Source organism: Spermophilus citellus, assembly GCF_964194105.1.
Source record: "Spermophilus citellus genome assembly, chromosome: 6".
NCBI lineage: Eukaryota > Metazoa > Chordata > Mammalia > Rodentia > Sciuridae > Spermophilus > Spermophilus citellus.
Window position 1 is genome coordinate 10751024 of NC_138187.1, and position 19867 is coordinate 10770890.

The window sequence follows — 19867 nt, forward strand, 5'->3', positions numbered from 1 at the left end:
TCTGTTCAGGTGAGGATTTATTTCTGACAGAGCTGCCAGAAACTTCCCAGAGTGTTTATTTGTGCCTGTTTGTTATAGTCATGTCTAAGTGTATGTGTAGATATGTGTATTTAAAAGAAAATCAATAACTGTTATATTTCTGGCTATATGACTGTTGTTTGTTGATATCACACGTATCATTAGTTTGGATTCTTTTTTTTTTCTCTCTCTCTTCTTTTTAGTACTGGGGATTGAACTCAGGAGCACTCAACTACTGAGCTGCATCCCCAGCCCTATTCTGTATTTTATTTAAAGAAAGGGTCTCACTGAGTTGCTTAGCTCCTTGCTTTTTGCTGAGGCTGGCTTTGAACTCGTGATCCTCCTGCCTCAGCCTCCCGAGTTGCTGGGATTACAGGTGTATAGCCACAACCATTTAGTGTGTGTGTGTGTACTAGGAATTGACTAATGAGCCATATACTCAGCCCTTTATTATTATTATTATTTTATTTACAGACAATATCTTTATTTTATTTATTTATTTTTGTAGTGCTGAGGATCGATCCCAGGGTCTTACGCATGCTAGGTGAGCTTTCTACCACTGAGCCACAACCCCAGCCCATACCATATGTTTTTGAATTAATTTTTATTTATTAAAAATAGGACTTCCAGGGTTGGGGCTGTAGCTTAGTGGTAGAGTGCTTGCCTCGCACGTGTGAGACACTGGGTTCAATCCTCAGCACCACAAAAAATAAAGATATTTTTTAAAATCTTTAAAAAAATAAAACTTTTCTATTATTGTTGAACAGCAGCATTGTATTTTCTTGTGCTTAGGCCTTAGAGGGTGCATCCAGCTATTTAGGCTTTATAATTTCTTTGCATTGCAGTGCTCATGAAGTCTCATGCTATGACGAATGCTTGAAATAGTAACAAACCTTATTTTGAAAAGAATGCACAGTTGGTCTTCTGTATCTGCAGATTCTGTGCCTGTGTATTCAACTACCCTTGGATTAAAACTTTGGAGGGAAAATTACATTTGTACTGATTATGTACAGACTTTTTTCTTGTTATTATTCCCCAAACAATACAGTATAACATCTATTTACATTGTATTAGAACATTTATTTACATTATATTAGATTTTATAAATAACCCAGAGATGATTTAAAGAATATGGGAGGATATATACAGGTTATGTGCAAATACTCACCATTTGACATAAGGGGTTTGTGTTACTGTTCATGGATTTGAGTGTCCTAGAACCAATCCCCCACAGATAGTGATGGACACCTCCACAATTTAATATTTACATGTCTCTATATTCGAGTATTTGCCCTGATATTTTAAGTCTTATCTCCAAATATTGTGGGGGTTTTTTTGGCATTTTTCCTTAGTTCATTTGAAAATTGTATGTAACCTCCTAAACAAAATAGACATGTACTTTGCTGTGTTAGTTCTCAGGGTTTGGGCCCCTCCTTATAAAATACTGTTCACTTGTATATGTATATATAAAATCTTAATGCATCGAAGTCCTCCTTTTTAATTTTTTTGTTTCTCTTTGGCAATGTCCTAGGTAAATTTGTGTTCTTTCCTGTTTTGTCTGTTTCTCTCTTCCTCATCCTCCATGTAATTTCCTAACTCCCAAGTTAACATATAAGTAATGCTTCCCAAAGTTAATAAAATCAAAACCACAGCACAGTACTCTAGAAAAGTAGAGTCATTGTAACCATACATAAATAGCCAACAGTGGTTTTTATGAAAAATGTTTCACTGTCATGACTGTTTGTGTGTCTCATTCTTGGTTTTGCTTTTCCTTTGGTCTTTTTGTGGTACTTCGATACTTAACCTTTTAGTCTTCTTAAATTTTTTTGATTTTTCATTATAAAGTAGCAGTCATTTATACTTATGGCAAATTTGTGTGAAAAGAGACAAAAAGGCTGTTGTGGAATCCCACCACTCTAATCACTATTAAACTTTGTAGTAGCTCTTCAATTTTTTTCTGTGTAGGCATTTTAGTTTTAAGAGGTTATTTACATAAATTTGTTTCCTGATTATTTTCATTTTATAGATTAAAAACTTTGTACATAATATACTACCACTTTTGAAACTGATAAAATACATTTAATTAACTAGGACTCAAAATGTATTTAAATCAGTTACACATGCAGTTACTATGAAGAAACAGTTTGGACTACCAATTCAAGAAATCTTCATATAGAGATTTTTATATTAAAAATCTTAGGGTTTGACCTTTTTTTCCTCCATAGATACAATGCTCATTACAGACTATGAAATTTAGAATAATAAAAGATAAAGAATTAAAAAATTAACTTATCAGTCCTGCTATTCAGAGATAGCTGTCAGAGACGGTGCAGCCATCTCTGTCTCAGTCACTCTGTATGATCTTTTCTTTTAATTCATATAATTCTTTTTTACAAATCATCTTTGATTTGACCAGTGGCAGTTCCACCAAGGTGGCTTCTATGACACTGTGATAAGCTCATCATTCTTTTTTTAAATTTATTTTTCATTAGTTCTAATCTGCAAAAATGCCTGAGTCTCTTTAGTGGAGTATTTATAAACCAAGATCTGAGAACTAGATGTGTTCATTGCTAGTGTGTATCCATTGCTTCCAGGTCCTCTCTATTGGCAGAAGTAAAAAACACAGTGCAGCCGTCTCTGTCTCAGTCACTCTGTATATTTCAACCCGTATATATCTTATTGATACCTCAGTTCCATTCCAGCATCACAGAGTTCAGTTGGTCTGCTCCTGTTCATATTTTGTAACTCCCTTCTCTGGGAGAACCTGGCTCCCATTATCCACAATATATTTTCTTATGTGTTTAATTCTAGAATAAACATAAAATTTTTTCAAAATTCCTAGCCCATACCACTGTAAAAATAAATCTATATTTAAAGCAGATAAACTTTATGGTTTAGAAAATTATATTCCAATAAAGCTGTTTTATATGTGTGTGTACACACACACAGAGAGAGAGAAAGAGGGGGGGGGGCAGGCTAGAGTTCACTATTTTATCTTTACCCAAAGGTATATAGTCAAAATCTTGTATTCAAAGTTGGTTCTGTCCCCTTCAGTATGTCCATGTTATTTAAAATGCATTTGAGTTCCTTTATTTTGTTTATATTCAGATTGGGGTTGTCCCCCACCATTGTAATTGCTAAATACATTTATGTTTGGTTTGGTTTTGGTACCCCGTATTGAACCCAAGGACACTTAACCACTGAACCACATCCCCAGTGCTTTATTTTACTTTATTTTATTATTTATTTTGAGACAGGGTCTCGCTAGGTTGCTTACAGCCTCACTAAGTTGCTGAGGCTGGCCTCAAACCTGCAGTCCTCCTGCCTCAGCCTCTGAGGCTGCTGAGATTACAGGCATGCACCACCACACCCAGCCATACATTTATTCTTGCATTCCAACCAGGAATGTATGAGAATGCTTGTTTCTCCTGCAGCCTTACCAACAGAATGTGTTGTCAAACATTTTTGCCATTTTGATTAAATCTCTAATTATGAGTAAGTTTGGATGTCTTTTCACATGTTAAAGGGCCATTTTTAATCTTTTTTTTTTTTTTTGTAGGGGAGTGAATTATTTTTCTATTTCTCTGTCAAGCTTTTGAAGTTTTCAGTTTTAAAAGTTATTTATGTACTGGGGTACTTTCCCTTCCTTTTTGAAAAGTTTAGGATTTTACTTTTTTTAATGTTACCAATGTGTATCATTCTTTCTTTGCATTTGGTTGGATTTTGGGTCATAATTTGAAAACATTTCCTTATGCTCAGGTAACAGAAGAATCCTATCAATATTTATCCGGAGTACTCACATTTTAAAATTGTGTGTGCGCATGTGTGTGTGTGCACATGCTCACACCCATAATTAGAGCCCTGATCCTCTCAGAGTTTGTCTGTTAAGGCTCTTCCCCCTCCCAATTCACAGCTGTTCTTTATGTATTTTTCTGGCTCCCCTGGGATATTTTTCCATGTGAGTTTATATATCAACTTATCTGGCTCTATTTTAAAACTTTTTGGTATTTTTATTAGGATTACATTAAATTTGTAAATTAACTTGGAGAAAACTGACATCTCTAGCTCACTCTTGTGTTTTTCAAGTTTTACATATTTCTTATTTAGTTTATTCCTCAGGGTTTTTGTCTTTTTTGTTTGTTTGTTTTTGCTATCATGAATGGAGTACATGTTCTTTATTTGCTTATTTCTTGGGCATCTAAAGGCTATTCATTTCTGTCTTGAATTTATCCTACTTGGAGTTTGCCAAACTTCTTAAATCGTATATTTATGTTTTCTAACTAATTTGGGGAATTTTCAGGATTATTCTTGCAAATATGTTTTTCCCCCATTATCTCTAAGCCATCTTTCTGGGACTCCCAATTGCACAAAAAATAAACCTTTTGCTTACCATCTGATGAATCACTGAGGTCTATTCCTTGTGGGTTCTTTTTTTTAATCCTTTTATCTCTGCCTTATGGCTTACTTTCATTCCTTTATTGTTACTTTTTAAAAAAATTTTTTTTTGTAGTTGTAGATCGACAGCATGCCTTTATTTTATTTATTTTTATGTGGTGCTTAGGATTGAACCAAGTATCTCACACGTGGTAGGCAAGTGCTCTGCCACTGAGCTAGAGCCCCAGCCCCCTTCATTGTTATTGATATAATGATTAACATATTTGCATTTTTCTCTGATCACCACTTAAATATGTGCCATGGATTCTGATATATCAAATTACTAACAGTTTTTCTTAAGAAATTCAATTGGTAGTTTTTCTCTTTTTTGTGGCTTAATAGAAGATATAATTGATTTCTGGGTACATAGTTCTTTAAAGGTTTTTTAATTTTATGATAATTTATAGTTGTATTACATTGAGACTGAAGTGTTTATGATATTTTTTACTTTATGGAACTTGTTGACATTTCTTTGTGACCTAAAAAGTGACCTTTTGTATTTCACTATATTTGAGAAGATATAGTCTATATTATCAGAATGTAAAGTTAAATATACACCAATAACACATTTTTATAATTATAAAATTTTGGTCTTAGATGTGACTTATTTTATGTCTCTTTTACCTTTGTCTTACATTGAGAGTGGCAGATTATCACTATTATATGTGAGTTTCTGTCTGTCACATTGGATCTCCAGTGCTTTTGATTTTCCAACAGTTCTTTTGCTGTGCTATTTTGTGCATGGTCATAGCTGTTTTATCTTTATTATTGACTATGGCTTTAGCATTAAAATATATGCTCTTAGTCACATATAATTTTTTTTTAACTTGAATTCTATGTTTTCTGTTTCTAGGATCGCGGCCCCATCACCATTTTGATCTATAACACACCAGTCTACCATAACATATAAGGCTGTCAGTCACAGCTCCCTGAGTTATGCCATACACACACTTTAGAAACCATTCTTCAGGGCTGGGGCTGTAGCTCAGTGGCAGACCATTTGCCTAGCATGTGTGAGGCACTGGGTTCAATCCTCAGCACCATATAAAAAATAAATAAAATAAAGGCATTCTGTCCATCTACAATTACAAAAAAAAAAAAGAAACCATTCTTCAGTTACAGATGGGATTTAATTTAATAGATGAATAGGTTTGGTTTGCTTTGGGTTTTGGTGGTTGATTTAAGATCATTTAGAACAGTTATGCTGCTCATTTAGACAACCCAGGTAAATAACCTTCCATTAGACATGAATGATGTGACTTTGTGAACAACCAGAGATATGAAAAATTGTGCTCTATATGTGTAATATGAAATGTGATGCATTCTGCTGTCATATATAACAAAAGGAAAAAAAGAATAGTATAAAGCAAAATGGCAATTATCAAGAATACAAATAACAATAAATGTTGGCAAGGATGTGGGGGGAAAGGGTACACTCACACATTGCTGATGAAACTGCAAATTGGTGCAACCACTCAGAAAAGCAGTATAGAGATTCCTCAGAAAACTTGGAATGAAACCACCATTTGACCCAGTTATCCAACTCCTCTGCATATACCCAAAGACTTAAAATCAACATACTATAGTGATGCCACATCAATGTTCCTATCAGCTCAATTCACAACAGCTAAACTATGGAACCAATGTAGATGTCCTTCAATAGATGATTGGGAATAAAGAATAAGTGTTACATATACACAATGAAATATTACTCAGCCATAAAGAAAAATGGAATTATGGCATTTGATGGTAAATGGATAGAACTGGAGGCTATTGTGCTAAGTGAAATAACCAAAGGCCAGATGTTCTCTGATATACAGATGCTAACTCTCAATGGTGGGGGAGGCATTTGGGGATGGGAAAGTGTCAAGATTAACTGGATTCACAGAGAGGAATGAGGGGGAAGGGAGGGAGAAGAGGGGCTGGTAATGGCAAAGACAGTAGACTAAATCAGACATAACTTTCCTATGTTCATATATGAATACATGACCAGTGTAACTCCACATCATGTATAACCTCAAGAATAGGAAGTTGTACTCCATGTATGTATGATACATCAGGATACATTGTACTATCATGTATAACTAAAAAGAAAAAAATAACCTCTATTGCATTAAGTTTTTGTAAATAGTAGAGACTATTTCAGAGTTATTATATTATATAAAGGAATTTCTCTGTTCCTTCAGGTACCATTGTGGGTTTTTCATAAAAACAAATTTATTGAAGCATAATTGCCATACAGTAAACTGCCCATGTTTAAAGTATTCAGGGTAAGGAATTTGGGCATATGTATACAACTCTGAAATCATTACCACAAACAAGATAACAAACATTTTCATGAACTTCAGGAATTTCCTCACACCCTTTTATAATCCATTCCTCTTTACATAATTGTCTCTAGGCAGCCTGTTACTTGCTTATAGTCACCATTTATATTTTCTAGGATTTTATAAAAATAGAATCATATATAATTAGTACGTACTATTTTTATCTGACTTCTTTTATTCAGCATAATTATTTTGAGATTCATTCATGTGGCTGTAGTTCTTTTTTATTGCTGAGTAATATTCCCCCTCTACAGATATGCCAAAAGTTATTCATTTAGGGATGGATGGTTGTTAGAGATTTTGGCCGTTACAAATAAAGCTACCAATAAAGTCCTATAAAAAGAACAACAGTTTTTTCAAAAGCTAAGCCTATACCTTCTATATGACCAAAAGAAATGAATGTAAATATCCATACAAACATTTTACATAAATATACATAACTAGTTTATTCATAATAACTCAAAACTGGAAACTTCCCATGTGTCTATGAACAGATGACTGGATAAACAAATGTGGTATGTCCATACAGTGAATTACTGCTCAGTCATAGAGAGGAACCAACTCTTCATATATGCAGTAACATGGATCAATCTCAGAATTAGTATGCTGAGTGAAAGAATTAAAACACAAAAGATTACATACTGTATGTTCTCATTTACTTGAAATTTTAGAAAAGGTATGCTACCAGCCCCCGTACTCATAGATCTGCCTTCTGTCCTATTATTTGAGAGAAAGCAGATCAGTGATTAGGTGAAATTTGATATGGCAGAAGGAAGTATTTCCAAGGGAAAAGTGGAAACCTTTGGGAATGGTGAAAACGCCCCAAGTCTCAAATATGATTGGGATTTCACAGGTGTATGCCTTCCTCAAAACTCGCCAATTTGCACATTTAAGTGGGATGCACATCATCTTTGAATTATACCTCAATAAAATTGATTTTGAAATGTGTCTCAGACATAACTCCCCAAAATATAACAGATTTTTTTGGTTATTAGTTTATTACCAAAAACTGAATGTAAGAATCTACTTAATTAAAAAGAAAGTTGATCATGTGAAAATTATTAAAATAGTAGAAAAATTTCACAGGATCAGAAAGATGGATAAGATGCAGTTCTAGCTCTTGAAGATTTTAAAATTTACCAAGGTAGAGAAGAGATATCACGAATATGCAAAATATACAGATAAGTGTTGAGGGAAAGATAAATAGCTAAAAGAATCCAGCTTCCTCATTCTAGGCACCAGGAGAGAATTAAACCCTATAGATGTGATTTGAATATCTGTTTTCTCAATTCTTCCAAGGATGACTTAGCATGTACTGTTTTAGGTACTTGGGAAAGAAGTTAATTCATGTATAAGGGATACCTTTGGGCTTAATTCTTTCCCAGAACTTATTGAGAAAAGCTAGTAGACTGTGGCCCTACTACCTAGGTTTTAAAAATCTCTGTTCTGGATGGGGTGTAACTCAGCGGTAGAGCACTTGCCTAGAGTGCATGAGGCCCTGAATTCAGTCTGCAAAACAAAACAACAAAGCGGAAATAACGCTATTCTACTTAAACTATGTAACTGAACAGATTAACCTCTTGGTGCTTCACTATGAAATGAAGACAGTGGGAGGTAGATTCAGGAGTGAAGTGTGTTCATATGCACAGAGCACTTAACACCATGCATGAATACATGCTGCAGTAAAAGTAAGAACTCCTCGAACTTCAGCAATGTGCGTCTCCATCTCCGTTACCATCGTGAGGCGGATTGTGAGTCCTCAGATGGCAGGACCATGAGTGTAGGTGTATACAGAGGAAGAAGACCTCAGTCTTTGAGGTGAAGTTAGACATCCTGGAAAGCTGCTGAAAGAAATTGATGCTGGGACTAGTTCTTGAAGTCTGTCTGGGTAGTTTCTATGGGCAGAGATCAGAAGTAGGGGATGGTAGGTAGAGGAAAAAGCTTAAGCAAAGATGAGGACAACCCTGTGTGTTAGGGAATGCTCAGCAGTTAGATTTCACTGAGATCCGAGGAACACGCAGGGGTTAATAACACCGCTCAGGAAGACGGGAGACGAAACACTGGCATCCCTGAATGCCAGCCTAGAAAGATGTGGGCAGAATAGAGTGGACGGGGAGGAGTTATCATCAGTAGAGTGACGTATGTTTATTCTGGGGGACAGCATTAATTGAGGAGTGATAGTGTCCCAGACATTGGCACTGCAGCAATGAGTAAGACGACATCCTTGGTGTTTAAATTCACTCACTGTCCAGAATTGAGCTAACCTGAGGTCAGGGCTTATCCCTCTTTTCCTTTTTTTTTTTTTTTTTTTTTTTTTTTTGTTTTTGTTTTTGTTTTTGTTTTTCCAGTAAAATCAAGAAAAGGTGATTTAGGCCTGAGTATAGCATATGATTTTAAAATTCAAAGGTATCTTAATTCCAAAAAGAAAATTTATTTGGAAACTACCATTTTGAAAGCAAGAAGTTTATGACCCAAATCGAGGATAGATGTGTTGGGGGTGGTTATGTGTACCTCAGTGAGTATGGAAAGTTCACAGTTGAGCCTAGTGCATAGAATGAGACGAGGAGTCACAATCTTAGAAAATTAGAAGAGAGAGGACAAGCGAAAGATATGGTAGAGAAATGTAATTCATTGATTACAGTTTTTGTAAATGGGCAAAAAGAACTGTAGTCCCAAAAGGGATCCTAATTCCCTGTGGAAAGAAACAGGTTTCTTCTTCCTTAAAAAATAGGTGGAAGGTTGTAGTAGAAAGGAGGAGTAGACTTTATGTCTGAAGACCTGAATATTGTTAGTGAATCTGGGGGCCGCAGGTACTTGCAGAGAAAGAAAGGAAGGTAGTAGTATAATACCTTGAGAAAAATGAAAATGCTTTAGAACAGCTGTGCAGGTAATTCAAAGAAAGTCAATACAAGAGAAAGGAAAAACTTTGGAGCTTATGTGAGGTCAGGGCATGATTTTGTACTGGATATGGCTTTTTTATCTCTACCTTTGTATGTCATGACTCCCAAGATGATAACATTAGACAGCCACTCAGATAAACAAAGCCAAATGTTTAATTTCCACCTTGAGATAACATTGTGGAAGCCAAGCTTTGGATTAAGATCCTTTTTCTCTGAGTTACACAGTTCCCAAACTTAAGTAATATAAAAATGGCTAGTAGACGACTTAATGTTTATTACTGTAATGTTTGAATTATGGACAACGATAAATGAAGTATAAGACCCCTTTTGTTTAGCAGCACTTACACCACTATAAAATCCTTTGCACATTAGTGCAACCACACTAGTGAAACACAAGTCAATGTCAACTTATCATGGCATGATGCACCTCTGCATAAGCTTGGCTGCTGCTCAATGGCTGACAGGGACACTCGCTGCTCCAGCACAGGCTCAGAGTCTGTATGGCCACGTGCCATAGGGACTCATCTCTCCCACTCCATTGTTTATTTAAACTACTTTAGGCTGGGTATCATTTTGCCTTCTCTAGGCTTAACTGTCACCATTACAACATCTGGCTCTTTGGTTTTCATTACTGTATGACAACATTTGATTATAAAATAGCTATCTAGGTGATTAGGTTGTGAGGAATTCTGGGTTAACAAAATGAAAACACTATTTTTTTAAAGTTTCCTAAAAGAATTCATGAATCTGTGAGAGAATATCTTTGACCTCCTGAGATTTATGACATAGTGTTTGTTCGACCCAATTCTCAGGCCTCACAAATGACTATGTGGCCGTGATTAGTCACTCAGGAGCAACAGATAGGCAAGGAACAATGCAGAATATGAAGATATTGGAAGATTTTAGGGTGATTGAAATAGTTTATCTAAATGTAAAGATAACCAAGGAAGAGAAATACAACTTTAATGTGAACTAGTCATAGAAATACAACTGTAATGTGAACTAGTCATTTGGAAGACATCAGAGAACTGGACTGGAGTTGATATGAGTAGAAAATACTGCTATTCAAAGTGTGGCCCACAATGGTGCCAGTCCAAAGCTTTTTGTAAGTATTCATTGTAAGGTGACCTGAGAATCTAGAGTGGTTAGAAATTTTTGTGGCAGTGTGACACTGATAAGACATTCAAGTGCAAGATTTGTGAACCCCATGTTGAGCAGAGTGCAGATCTGTCTGGGTATGTCTATGCCAAACTTAGCATGTCCCTACTAGTCCTGTACAGTAGGGTCCCATATGGGTCCACAGCAGATTGAAAGTTTAAAATTATTTCTCTTAACCATAGTTATAGAAGCACTGATAGGAAAACATTCTAATAAGACTAAGAAAATGGAATGGAGGAGAAAGGTGTCAGATGTTTTTAGAAGCTCTAGACCATATTCCTTGAGGAATCTTGTCTTCCCCACCTCTAATCCCACACAGAATACTCTTCATAAATGCTCATTGGCCTTCAGTGAGGTGTTCTTCATGATGATGAGGTCACAGATTTATTTGTATTAATAAATTAACAAAAAATAGCACTTAAAACAAAACATCCTTCAAATATTCATTTCTTAGCCCTAGTAATTCTCATACTTCTTAAACTGTTTTTCCTATTTCATTATTCTAGTTTAGGGAAAAAGTACCAGCAGGGCTTTCTATATGTGTAACAAATTCAAATTTAATCAAACATATGAAATCTCAAATATAGTAGGAAGACACCAAAAGATAGAAAATAATAAACAAGTAAAAAAAAAAAAAAAAAAAAAAGGTCATCTGCACCTGAACCTTAGGGGATGTGGTTGGAAAATGTAGGCCTGCCTGTATGGCATCCTGGCTGGTCTGCTGATCTGCACGGTCTTACCAGAGAAACCTCAAACCTAGCAAAGACATAATCTATAAGTGAATTCTCACACATGTGAGGAGAATCATGCATGTGATGGGTATTTTATATTCCTTTTTCCCTATTTTTTTATAATCATAGAAAACAGCTATTGTTCTTGTTCTTGTTACTATTGTATTTCTATAGATGAGGCAGCCAAGGCACAAAGATGTTGCCACTCTTCCAAGATTTCACAACCAAATTATGTTTAGCTCTAAAATCATGCCCCTTCTACAAAACCATCCTGCCTATTACCCTTTGTCATTTTATCTTTGATGTTATTGTCCCCCTTAAAATTAAATAATACAAGCTGTGAATTCACATGTAGAATTAGAAGGAAAAAAATATAAGCATTTTTTGTTTGTTTTTATTGAAAAGAATATTAGAGTCAGAAGAACAGAGTTAAGGATTTGTATTCACCTCAGAATGGCTTAAAAACATCATTTCATATTTGAACTTTAGTATTGACGTTTTCTTTTTAATCTCCCCGTACTTAAGCTTTTGAGGATGAAAAGATGCTTAGAATCCTCAAAAGTATGCTAAATTGTGATTTAAAAGTCATTATTACAGATGGTAAACATTTGTTATTTTCTCACTGAGATTCCTACATATAGTTTACTCTCATTAACGTAGTCTTTTTCTCCGTAAAAATAAGAAACATTGACTTCCCTCTTGTGATTAAGCATCCTCAACAGGAGTGAGTAAAAATTGATTCTTGTGGGATAAGTGAAAAAATCTTAGTCTGTTTTTAAGGCACAGATATACATACAGTATATAACTTTATGGTATAAAAATTTCATGAAAAGTGATTTGAAAAATATATATTTAAAAAGATCAAGGGGCAATAATGTAAAAAGAGTTTGAGAAACACAATTGAGATGGTTTCTTTCCCAAACATTGCTGGTCGTAACTTAATGTTATGCCTTTAGTCTTTGCTAGGGTTTGAACGTCTCAACTTTTTGTTCATCTGTGTTTGCTAACCCTTCAAAGCCCTAGTCATTTCATTCTCCCTTATATTGTGTGACTCGGGAAGTCATCTCAGAATTCAAGGAAGACGGACCTGAAGGTAACATTTAACCTGAAGAAAGTTCTTTGTTGTAAATCTTCCAGTTAGCTTGTTCTGTTTATCTAACTATAAAGTTTAGAAATAGAGAAAGGATTTGAATGACTTTTTTAAGCAAGTATATTCTGTCATTTATTGATTATCCACCCCAATGAGTCCAGCAGGAGGAGTCAGTCACCTTCAGGTCAACAGGACATTTCCATTAAGTGATGCTGCTGGCCCCACAGAGGACGAGCCTGTAAAATATGTTCCTCCGCCCCATGCTGCTATTTGCCCCATCCCATACAATTCTCTTCTTTGGGTCTGAGCAGAGGTCAGTCAGCAAACTAGTAATTGTAAAATTCCAATCCAAAAAAACCTTGCTATAGTCGCAGTTCACATCTCTAGAGAGTAAAGCAAACCCAAGAGGATGCAGCTGCCATGCCGGCCTCATTGCATATTCTGGATGAGAGACTATCAGCACCAGTCACAAGGCAAGCTGCTAAGCTGTCTGCCCCATTTTAGGATTTGGTTATGCTATAATATTTAACTGCAGAAATCACCAATGTTTTTGCTCAGAACCCCATTAGCTTGGAAATGTCAGAAAATTTTATCGCTTCATGAAATAGTGGTTTTCATGGAGGCTAATTTTTAAATGAAGAAATGTGTATATACGTGTGTATTAATGTGAGCTGTGAAAGAATTTAGCAGTCTCTTTATGTTTGATTTCAAATGCTTTGCATTGGTAAAGCCTTAGTAATATACCCAGGTTCTTCCTTAATAGAGTGCAGCAGCATCACAGCGAGAATCTTCTCGTCAGTAGTTTTGTGAGCATACATTAGCTCTGCCAAGTTTTTGTGTAGGTCCCTTGAGCCGGTTTGTTTGTGTTCTAATTCCCTGAAGCCTTTCTTGGATTGTTCCTACTCTAAGCCATACAGTTTTTCTCACGCTTATTAAATATCTGTGTTTGGGATGGTGGGAAAATTGACTTGATTTATGGCAGTCTCTTGCATAGTAAATTAGCCCTTCGGAGTATGCGTACACACAAACACTGTAGAAGCAAGTTTGTCATAGCAGAAGTGACTTTAATCACATATCATTTGAAGTTCAGTGCCTCTTGACAGTAGAGCCAAATGACAGTGAAGGTGATGTAGCATACACAGTAAGGAACAAGAACAAATCTTAGAGAGCAATTTATGTGACAACTGTGGGCTTCTCTTACTGAGAAATAATGCATATCCTCTTCCCTCCCTAATTCAATACAAAAGACTGTGTGGAGCTGAGCAGGGGCACAGGGTGGCTATAGCAGTGGCAGGGGTGGGGGTTATAGGGCATCCATGAGTTAGGTGGGAGAGACCATGGGAGAAAACTTCTCCCTGTAGGAAAAGGTGGCCATAAATATAGAAAAGAGAAAATGAGTGATTTGGAAGCACCGTAGTGAATTGTGGTTTTCAATATATATGTAGAAAGTCGGGACTAACTATGGATGCATTGTACGTCTCCTAACAGAGAGAGATGTAAATGTGAGTGTGTGTGTACACACACACCAACTCACAGACATATTTTATTTTCCAGCTGTGTCTACAGAGAATGTCTGGGAACACTGACAACCCTAAGAGCAGTGAGCACACCTAGTCTCCAGACCTGTTTCTAAATGGGGCAGAAGTACCAGATAAGCTTGGAACATCTTGTGCCAGAAAGTAAGAAAGTGCTCAAAGAATGCTAGGGCCATGACAAGAATCTGTGAGAGTCTCTATTGGCAAAACAGGGATAACTTGAACATAATAAGAGTAACAGGTGTAACACAAGGCATGAAGTAACAAACCATGAATGTATGCTGATGTAAATAGGCAATATAAACCAGGTATTCTTCTTACAGTTGAATGTGCCACTAATATAGTATATCCCCAGCTTACAATGGTGCCGCTTATGATTGTTCAATTTTATAGTTGTACAGAAGCGACATTATGTTCAGCAGAAACCATACTTTGAATTTTAAACTTTTTCTTGGCTCGCAGTAAGCACTCTGATTCGGTCTTGTGATGCTGGGTGGCAGCAGTGAGCCACTGCTCCTAGTCAACCCTAGGATCACCAGGGGAAACAGCCAGATCTTCACAGGGTGCTGTGTTGCTGATAATGTTCTGTAGTTTATGTGTATTGTTAAATACATGTTCGACTTAACAGTATTTTTAGTTTCCAGTGGGTTAACAGGGTGTGAGTTGAAGAGCATCTGTAAATGTAGAAGGAATGGTAGCAATTTTGCCAGGGTACATCTCCTGACTAACCGTGAGAACACACTAGGCAAACCCAAATTGTGGCTTCTATAAAACAACCGGCCTGTAATCAAAATTCAGAGAAAGACAGACTGAGAAACTGAGATGGAAGCAAGAAGAGGCTTGATAACTTTGTGATCTTGTGTTGGATCTTTCTGCTATAAAGGATATTGTTGAGACAGTTGGTGAAATTTGAATGGAGCTTTGGATCACTGGCAGTGTCATATCCGTATTAATTTCTCAATACTGGTGGTTGTATTGTATCTCTGAAGGAGAATATCCTTGTTTTAGGATTTATGTGCCAGCAGTCCTTGTTGCCAGGCGTGGTGGCGCACGCCTGTAATCCCAGTGGCTCCTCTGAGGCAGGAGAATTGAGAGTTCAAAGCCAGCCTCAGCAATGGTGAGACACTAAGCAACTCAGTGAGACCCTGTCTCTAATAAAATACAAAAATGGGCTGGAGATGTGGCTCAGTGGTCAAGTGCCCCCAAGTTCAATTCCTGGTGTCCCCCCCCCCCAAAAAAAAAAGAAGAAGAAGAAGAAAAGAAGTATCATGTCAAAAACTACTCAAATGGTTCATGGGAAACGGACTCTGAGTTTGAAATTACTTTACATTGTTTTCTGGAAAATAGTAAAATAAATGTTCTTCCAGGCACCTTTACCATAGAGAATTTATTTCCTTTCAAAACTACAAAGACGATATAAACCTACCACAGGACAGTGTTTCCTTATTGGGATTATTGGGATTTTGGTGAAAGCAATAAGCTTACAGACAGTCCATAAAAGAAGAAAAAATTTTAATGCACCCATATACACAGAATCAGTTAGTGGCTCGTATAGTTGTGTATCTACTCAGGTTCCTGGATTTGTCACCTAAAGTCATTTGAGCATTTTTCAGGATTTAAGAGCAACATCCTAGAAAAGGGAATGTTTGAGTTTTTTGTTTTTATTGTTCTTTTAGCAAAGTAAGAATGTAGGCTCTGGAACCAGGCTGCCTGCTTTGGAATCCTGGCTACAACTTAAAGAAGATATCTGACTCTGACAAAGTATTTGATTTTTTTTCCCTTGGTCTTGAGGAAAAATTGGAATAATAATGTTGAACTCAAAAGTCTGTCAACCGGATGAATGAGAACAATATATTTAAAAGTACTTAGATTGTGACATGTAGTAAACACTCTATAAAGTTGGTAATTATTTCATAAAAAGTTAAAATGCTTTTATTAAATCATTCCAGTATGATTATGTTGGCTTTCTTTTCTCTTATCCTTTCAGAGGTCTTAAAAGTTGTGGCTTCTGCTCGTAAGTCTATCCTAAAGATCATACTGAAGTCTAGAAATGGGGCATAGTCTAAAAGACAATAGGCAAGCTAGGAGTGGTAGTGCATGACTTCATCCCAGAGACTCAGGAGGCTGGGGTAGTAGGATCACAAGTTTGAAGCCAGGCTCACCACCTTAGCAAGGTCCTTAGCAACTTAGCAAAACCCAGCTTTATATTATATATATATATATGTGTGTGTGTGTGTGTGTGTGTGTGTGTGAGACTGCATGACCAATGCAATTCTGCAACCTGTACACTCAGAAAAATGAGAAATTATATCCTGACAAATCCAGGAACCTGAGTAGATACACAACTATACGAGCCTCTAACTGGTTCTGTATATATGGGTGCATTAAAATTATATCATTCAAATGTATGATATGTCAAGATCATTGCACTGTCATGTGTAACTAATTAAAACAAAAAATATGAAACTATAAAAAAAATTATTTTAAAGGTTTGGGAGTGTAGCACCTGTGTGTTAAATTCCCAGTACCCAAAACAAACAAACAAAGAACAATAGATAATGCAGTGCAAAACAATGGACTTGGGCTTTGGAAAACTAACACTGGTTAAATTCCAAGCTGCCACATACAGACTTTATGGCATTGGTCTTGATCTGTAAAAATGTCTATTATGTACATATAATCATAGTGATCATAAGGTTTGTTGGTATGGTGGCTCACACCTGTAATCCCAGCAACTCGGGAGGCTGAGGCAAGAGGATTGGAAGTTCAGAGCCAGCCTCAGCAAAAGCGAGGTGCTAAGCAACTCAGTGAGACCTTGTCTCTAAATAAAATACAAAATAGGGCTGGGGATGTGGCTTAGTGATCGAGTGCCCGTGAGTGTTCAATCCCTGCTACCCCCCTGCCAAAAAAAAAGGATTATTGGTGGTTAAGTGAGATAATCTTTGCAGAACATCTACTTGAGTGACCAACCTAAAGAATATCCTCAAGCCAAGCATATTAGCACACACCAATAATCCAAGCAATTTGGGAGGCTGAGGCAGGAGGATCCCAAGTTCAAGGCCAACCTCAGGAATTTAGCAAGATCCTGTACCAAAATAAAATTTAAAAAAAAAAAATTATAAAAGGGACTGGAGATGTAGGTCAGTGGTAAAGTACCCCCGAGTTAATCCCCAGAACCTAAATAAATAAAGTCTAATGCTTCTGACTATCATAGACCATAAGAAATTTAAGAAAAAGCTAAAAAGTGATATTTTAATTACTCCTTTAATAAAGGAGTAATTTCATTAGAAAACAAGCCTTGAGATCAGAGATAGCAGCAGAAGGCTTGAGGGCATGATTGAAATGTGTGATAAGCTCCTTACTGTTCCTGCAGAAGTTTAGGCATCCCTGGATGGGTTTAAGTTGCTTCAGAGGGAATTTCCATTGACAAGAAGCATGTCATGTGTTGGGTAATGCCATTTTCAAGATATGCAGGAGAAGGAAAGATAGCAATCTTTCTAGAACAGTGTGGGTTTAATGCATACCAGCCTTGGAGCAAGAGACACAGGACAGAATGCTTAGTCCAGCCCCATCTTTGTGAAAACCATGTTGATATTTTTGGCTTTAAAGATGTGAAGCTCTACCCCACAGGAGAGTTATGTCAGTTGCATAATTAAAGTGTATTTGTACATTTTCTTTTTTTTTATTTTTTAAACATTTTCTAATTGTAGTTGGACACAATACCTTTGTTTTATTTATTTATTTTTATGTGGTGCTTGGGATCAAACCCAGCACCTCGCACATGCTAGGCAAGCGCTCTACCCACTGAGCCACAAAAAGGTTCATTTTCATAAAAGAAAATGAACCCTTGTACATTTTCTTTTAAAGAAAAAATGTGCTTGCTTTAGAGAATGTTTGTTCACCTCAAATTAATGGCTTTTGGCTATTGATCTAGGACATCTTTAGAACTCTTGAGTTTTATTAACCATTTTCCTGTTACACTTCCTTCTGCTTTAATTTATTCACTCTTTTATTTATTCATTTTCAACTTACGCCATATGTTGAAAACTCCTAATAGTTCGAGGCATTCTGCTGAATGTTAGTTCTAAAAAACTTTACAGAAAGAACACCTCATGGAACAGGATTCAGATTCTACTGCTGTTATAACCTCTGGTGGGTTTTATGGAAGCTCTTTGCAAAGGAGCATACTTTGAACCATTTTTAAAAACCGTATTATTTTGGCTACAGATACATACTTGGTGTACATGGAAACAGGCTTGTTTGCACATTTCCTGGACTTTCCAGACAGAGATTTCCTTCCAGCAGCATTCTTTATGTGCAGTGAACAGCAGTGTGTGACTTGCACGAGAGGTTCCCGATGTCCGTAGTTCCCATGAAATTAAACTTGGGCTGATGGCTGATTGAATCTGTTATGAAATAGAAGCTGGTGATGTTGTTGCTTTTAATAAATGGGAGGAGATTTTTCCTTTAAAAATAAAAATCATGGTAATGTTCACTCTCTGAGCCGACTAGTGGCACAAAGGAAAACTGCTGCTCAGGTCTGAATCGCCAAAGGAAGAAAACTGCAATTACTAAACATTCCCCTGTTACAAAGAGAGTTGACCCTGCCAGGGAGAGCCCTATGCAACAAACAGCACACCACAAAAAGACTTCGGTAGCTCAGTGACTTGCATTTCATCCAGCTATGTTAGTAGCAGGTTTATTCAGTGTGGTGCCTCTGCTTCCTTTAGTTGTCTTAGCCTGCCGTTTGTTTAGCTAGAGAACTTAATGAGTAATGAATGTGCTCCTCTGGCCGATATAAAGCATTTCCACAGCCTGCGGCTGTGTTTATGGAGAGACCAAGACCGACCACAGGCAGCAGTTTGTCTCCTTAGGTATCAGCATAGTCTTCTCTTCTAACAACTAGAGGATTTATTTTTAACTGCTTGACTCAGTGTTTGTCAGATGATTCGGACCATCAAACTGCAGATTGAAGCACCCAGTGCGGGGGAAGCTGGAATGGCAAGAGGAAGGGGGCTGGCTGGGAAAAGGGGTGGGATTTTAGAATCGTGCCTCACAAGCTCTGCCTCCCGATGTGGGAGAGAGTCGAGGGTTTCCAGCAGCATGAGTGTGTTTGCAGGTCAATCTGGGAACTCCAGGGTAATGGCTGCCTTCAGCTACTTAAAGACATAGTTGCCAGCAATCGGGGTATTGTGAGGAGCAACCAAGGACTAGGGGCCAGAGTATTCCGAGCACCACTCTCTGCCATCCTGCCAACCGAGCCTTTCTCCTGCTGGATGTTGCCTGTCTCCGGAAGCCTCTCACCATGATCGATAGCTCCAAGAAGCAGCAACAGGGTTTCCCAGAAATTTTAACTGCTGGAGATTTTGAACCTTTAAAAGAAAAGGAATGCCTTGAGGGGAGCAACCAGAAAAGTCTCAAGGAAGGTCAGTCTGTCTGTGGATAGGGGCAGGATGGCCAGGTTCCCATTCCCATCTACAGGGCAAGCTTGTGTGTCTGCTTGCTATCCATGTGTCTGCTCTCTGTTCGCCCAGAGCCCTTACATGGTTCAAGTTCTGTGCAGTGAAAGCGTAAGGCACTTACTTAAGATTCATTAGCTGATAGAACTCCGGGGATTTTGCAGTGATTGATAGTAAGGGGACTTAAGAAGCCAGTCTTAACAGAATCTTTCCAG

General features: G+C 37.1%; 1 protein-coding gene across 8 annotated transcripts in view; it reads left to right on the top strand.

The window, feature by feature from the left end:
• The window catches only part of MRTFB (myocardin related transcription factor B), a 162603-nt gene that overhangs the window by 83231 nt on the left and 59505 nt on the right, over positions 1-19867 (top strand). Inside the window, exon 1 of one of the 8 annotated variants that reach the window (XM_081300358.1) lies at positions 19198-19619. The exons of the other annotated variants lie outside the window; for them this stretch is intronic. Coding sequence (XP_081156484.1) covers positions 19499-19619 — 121 coding nt within the window. The 5' untranslated portion in view covers positions 19198-19498. Of the gene's footprint in view, positions 1-19197; positions 19620-19867 lie in introns of those variants that run through there. 8 annotated transcript variants of the gene reach the window in all.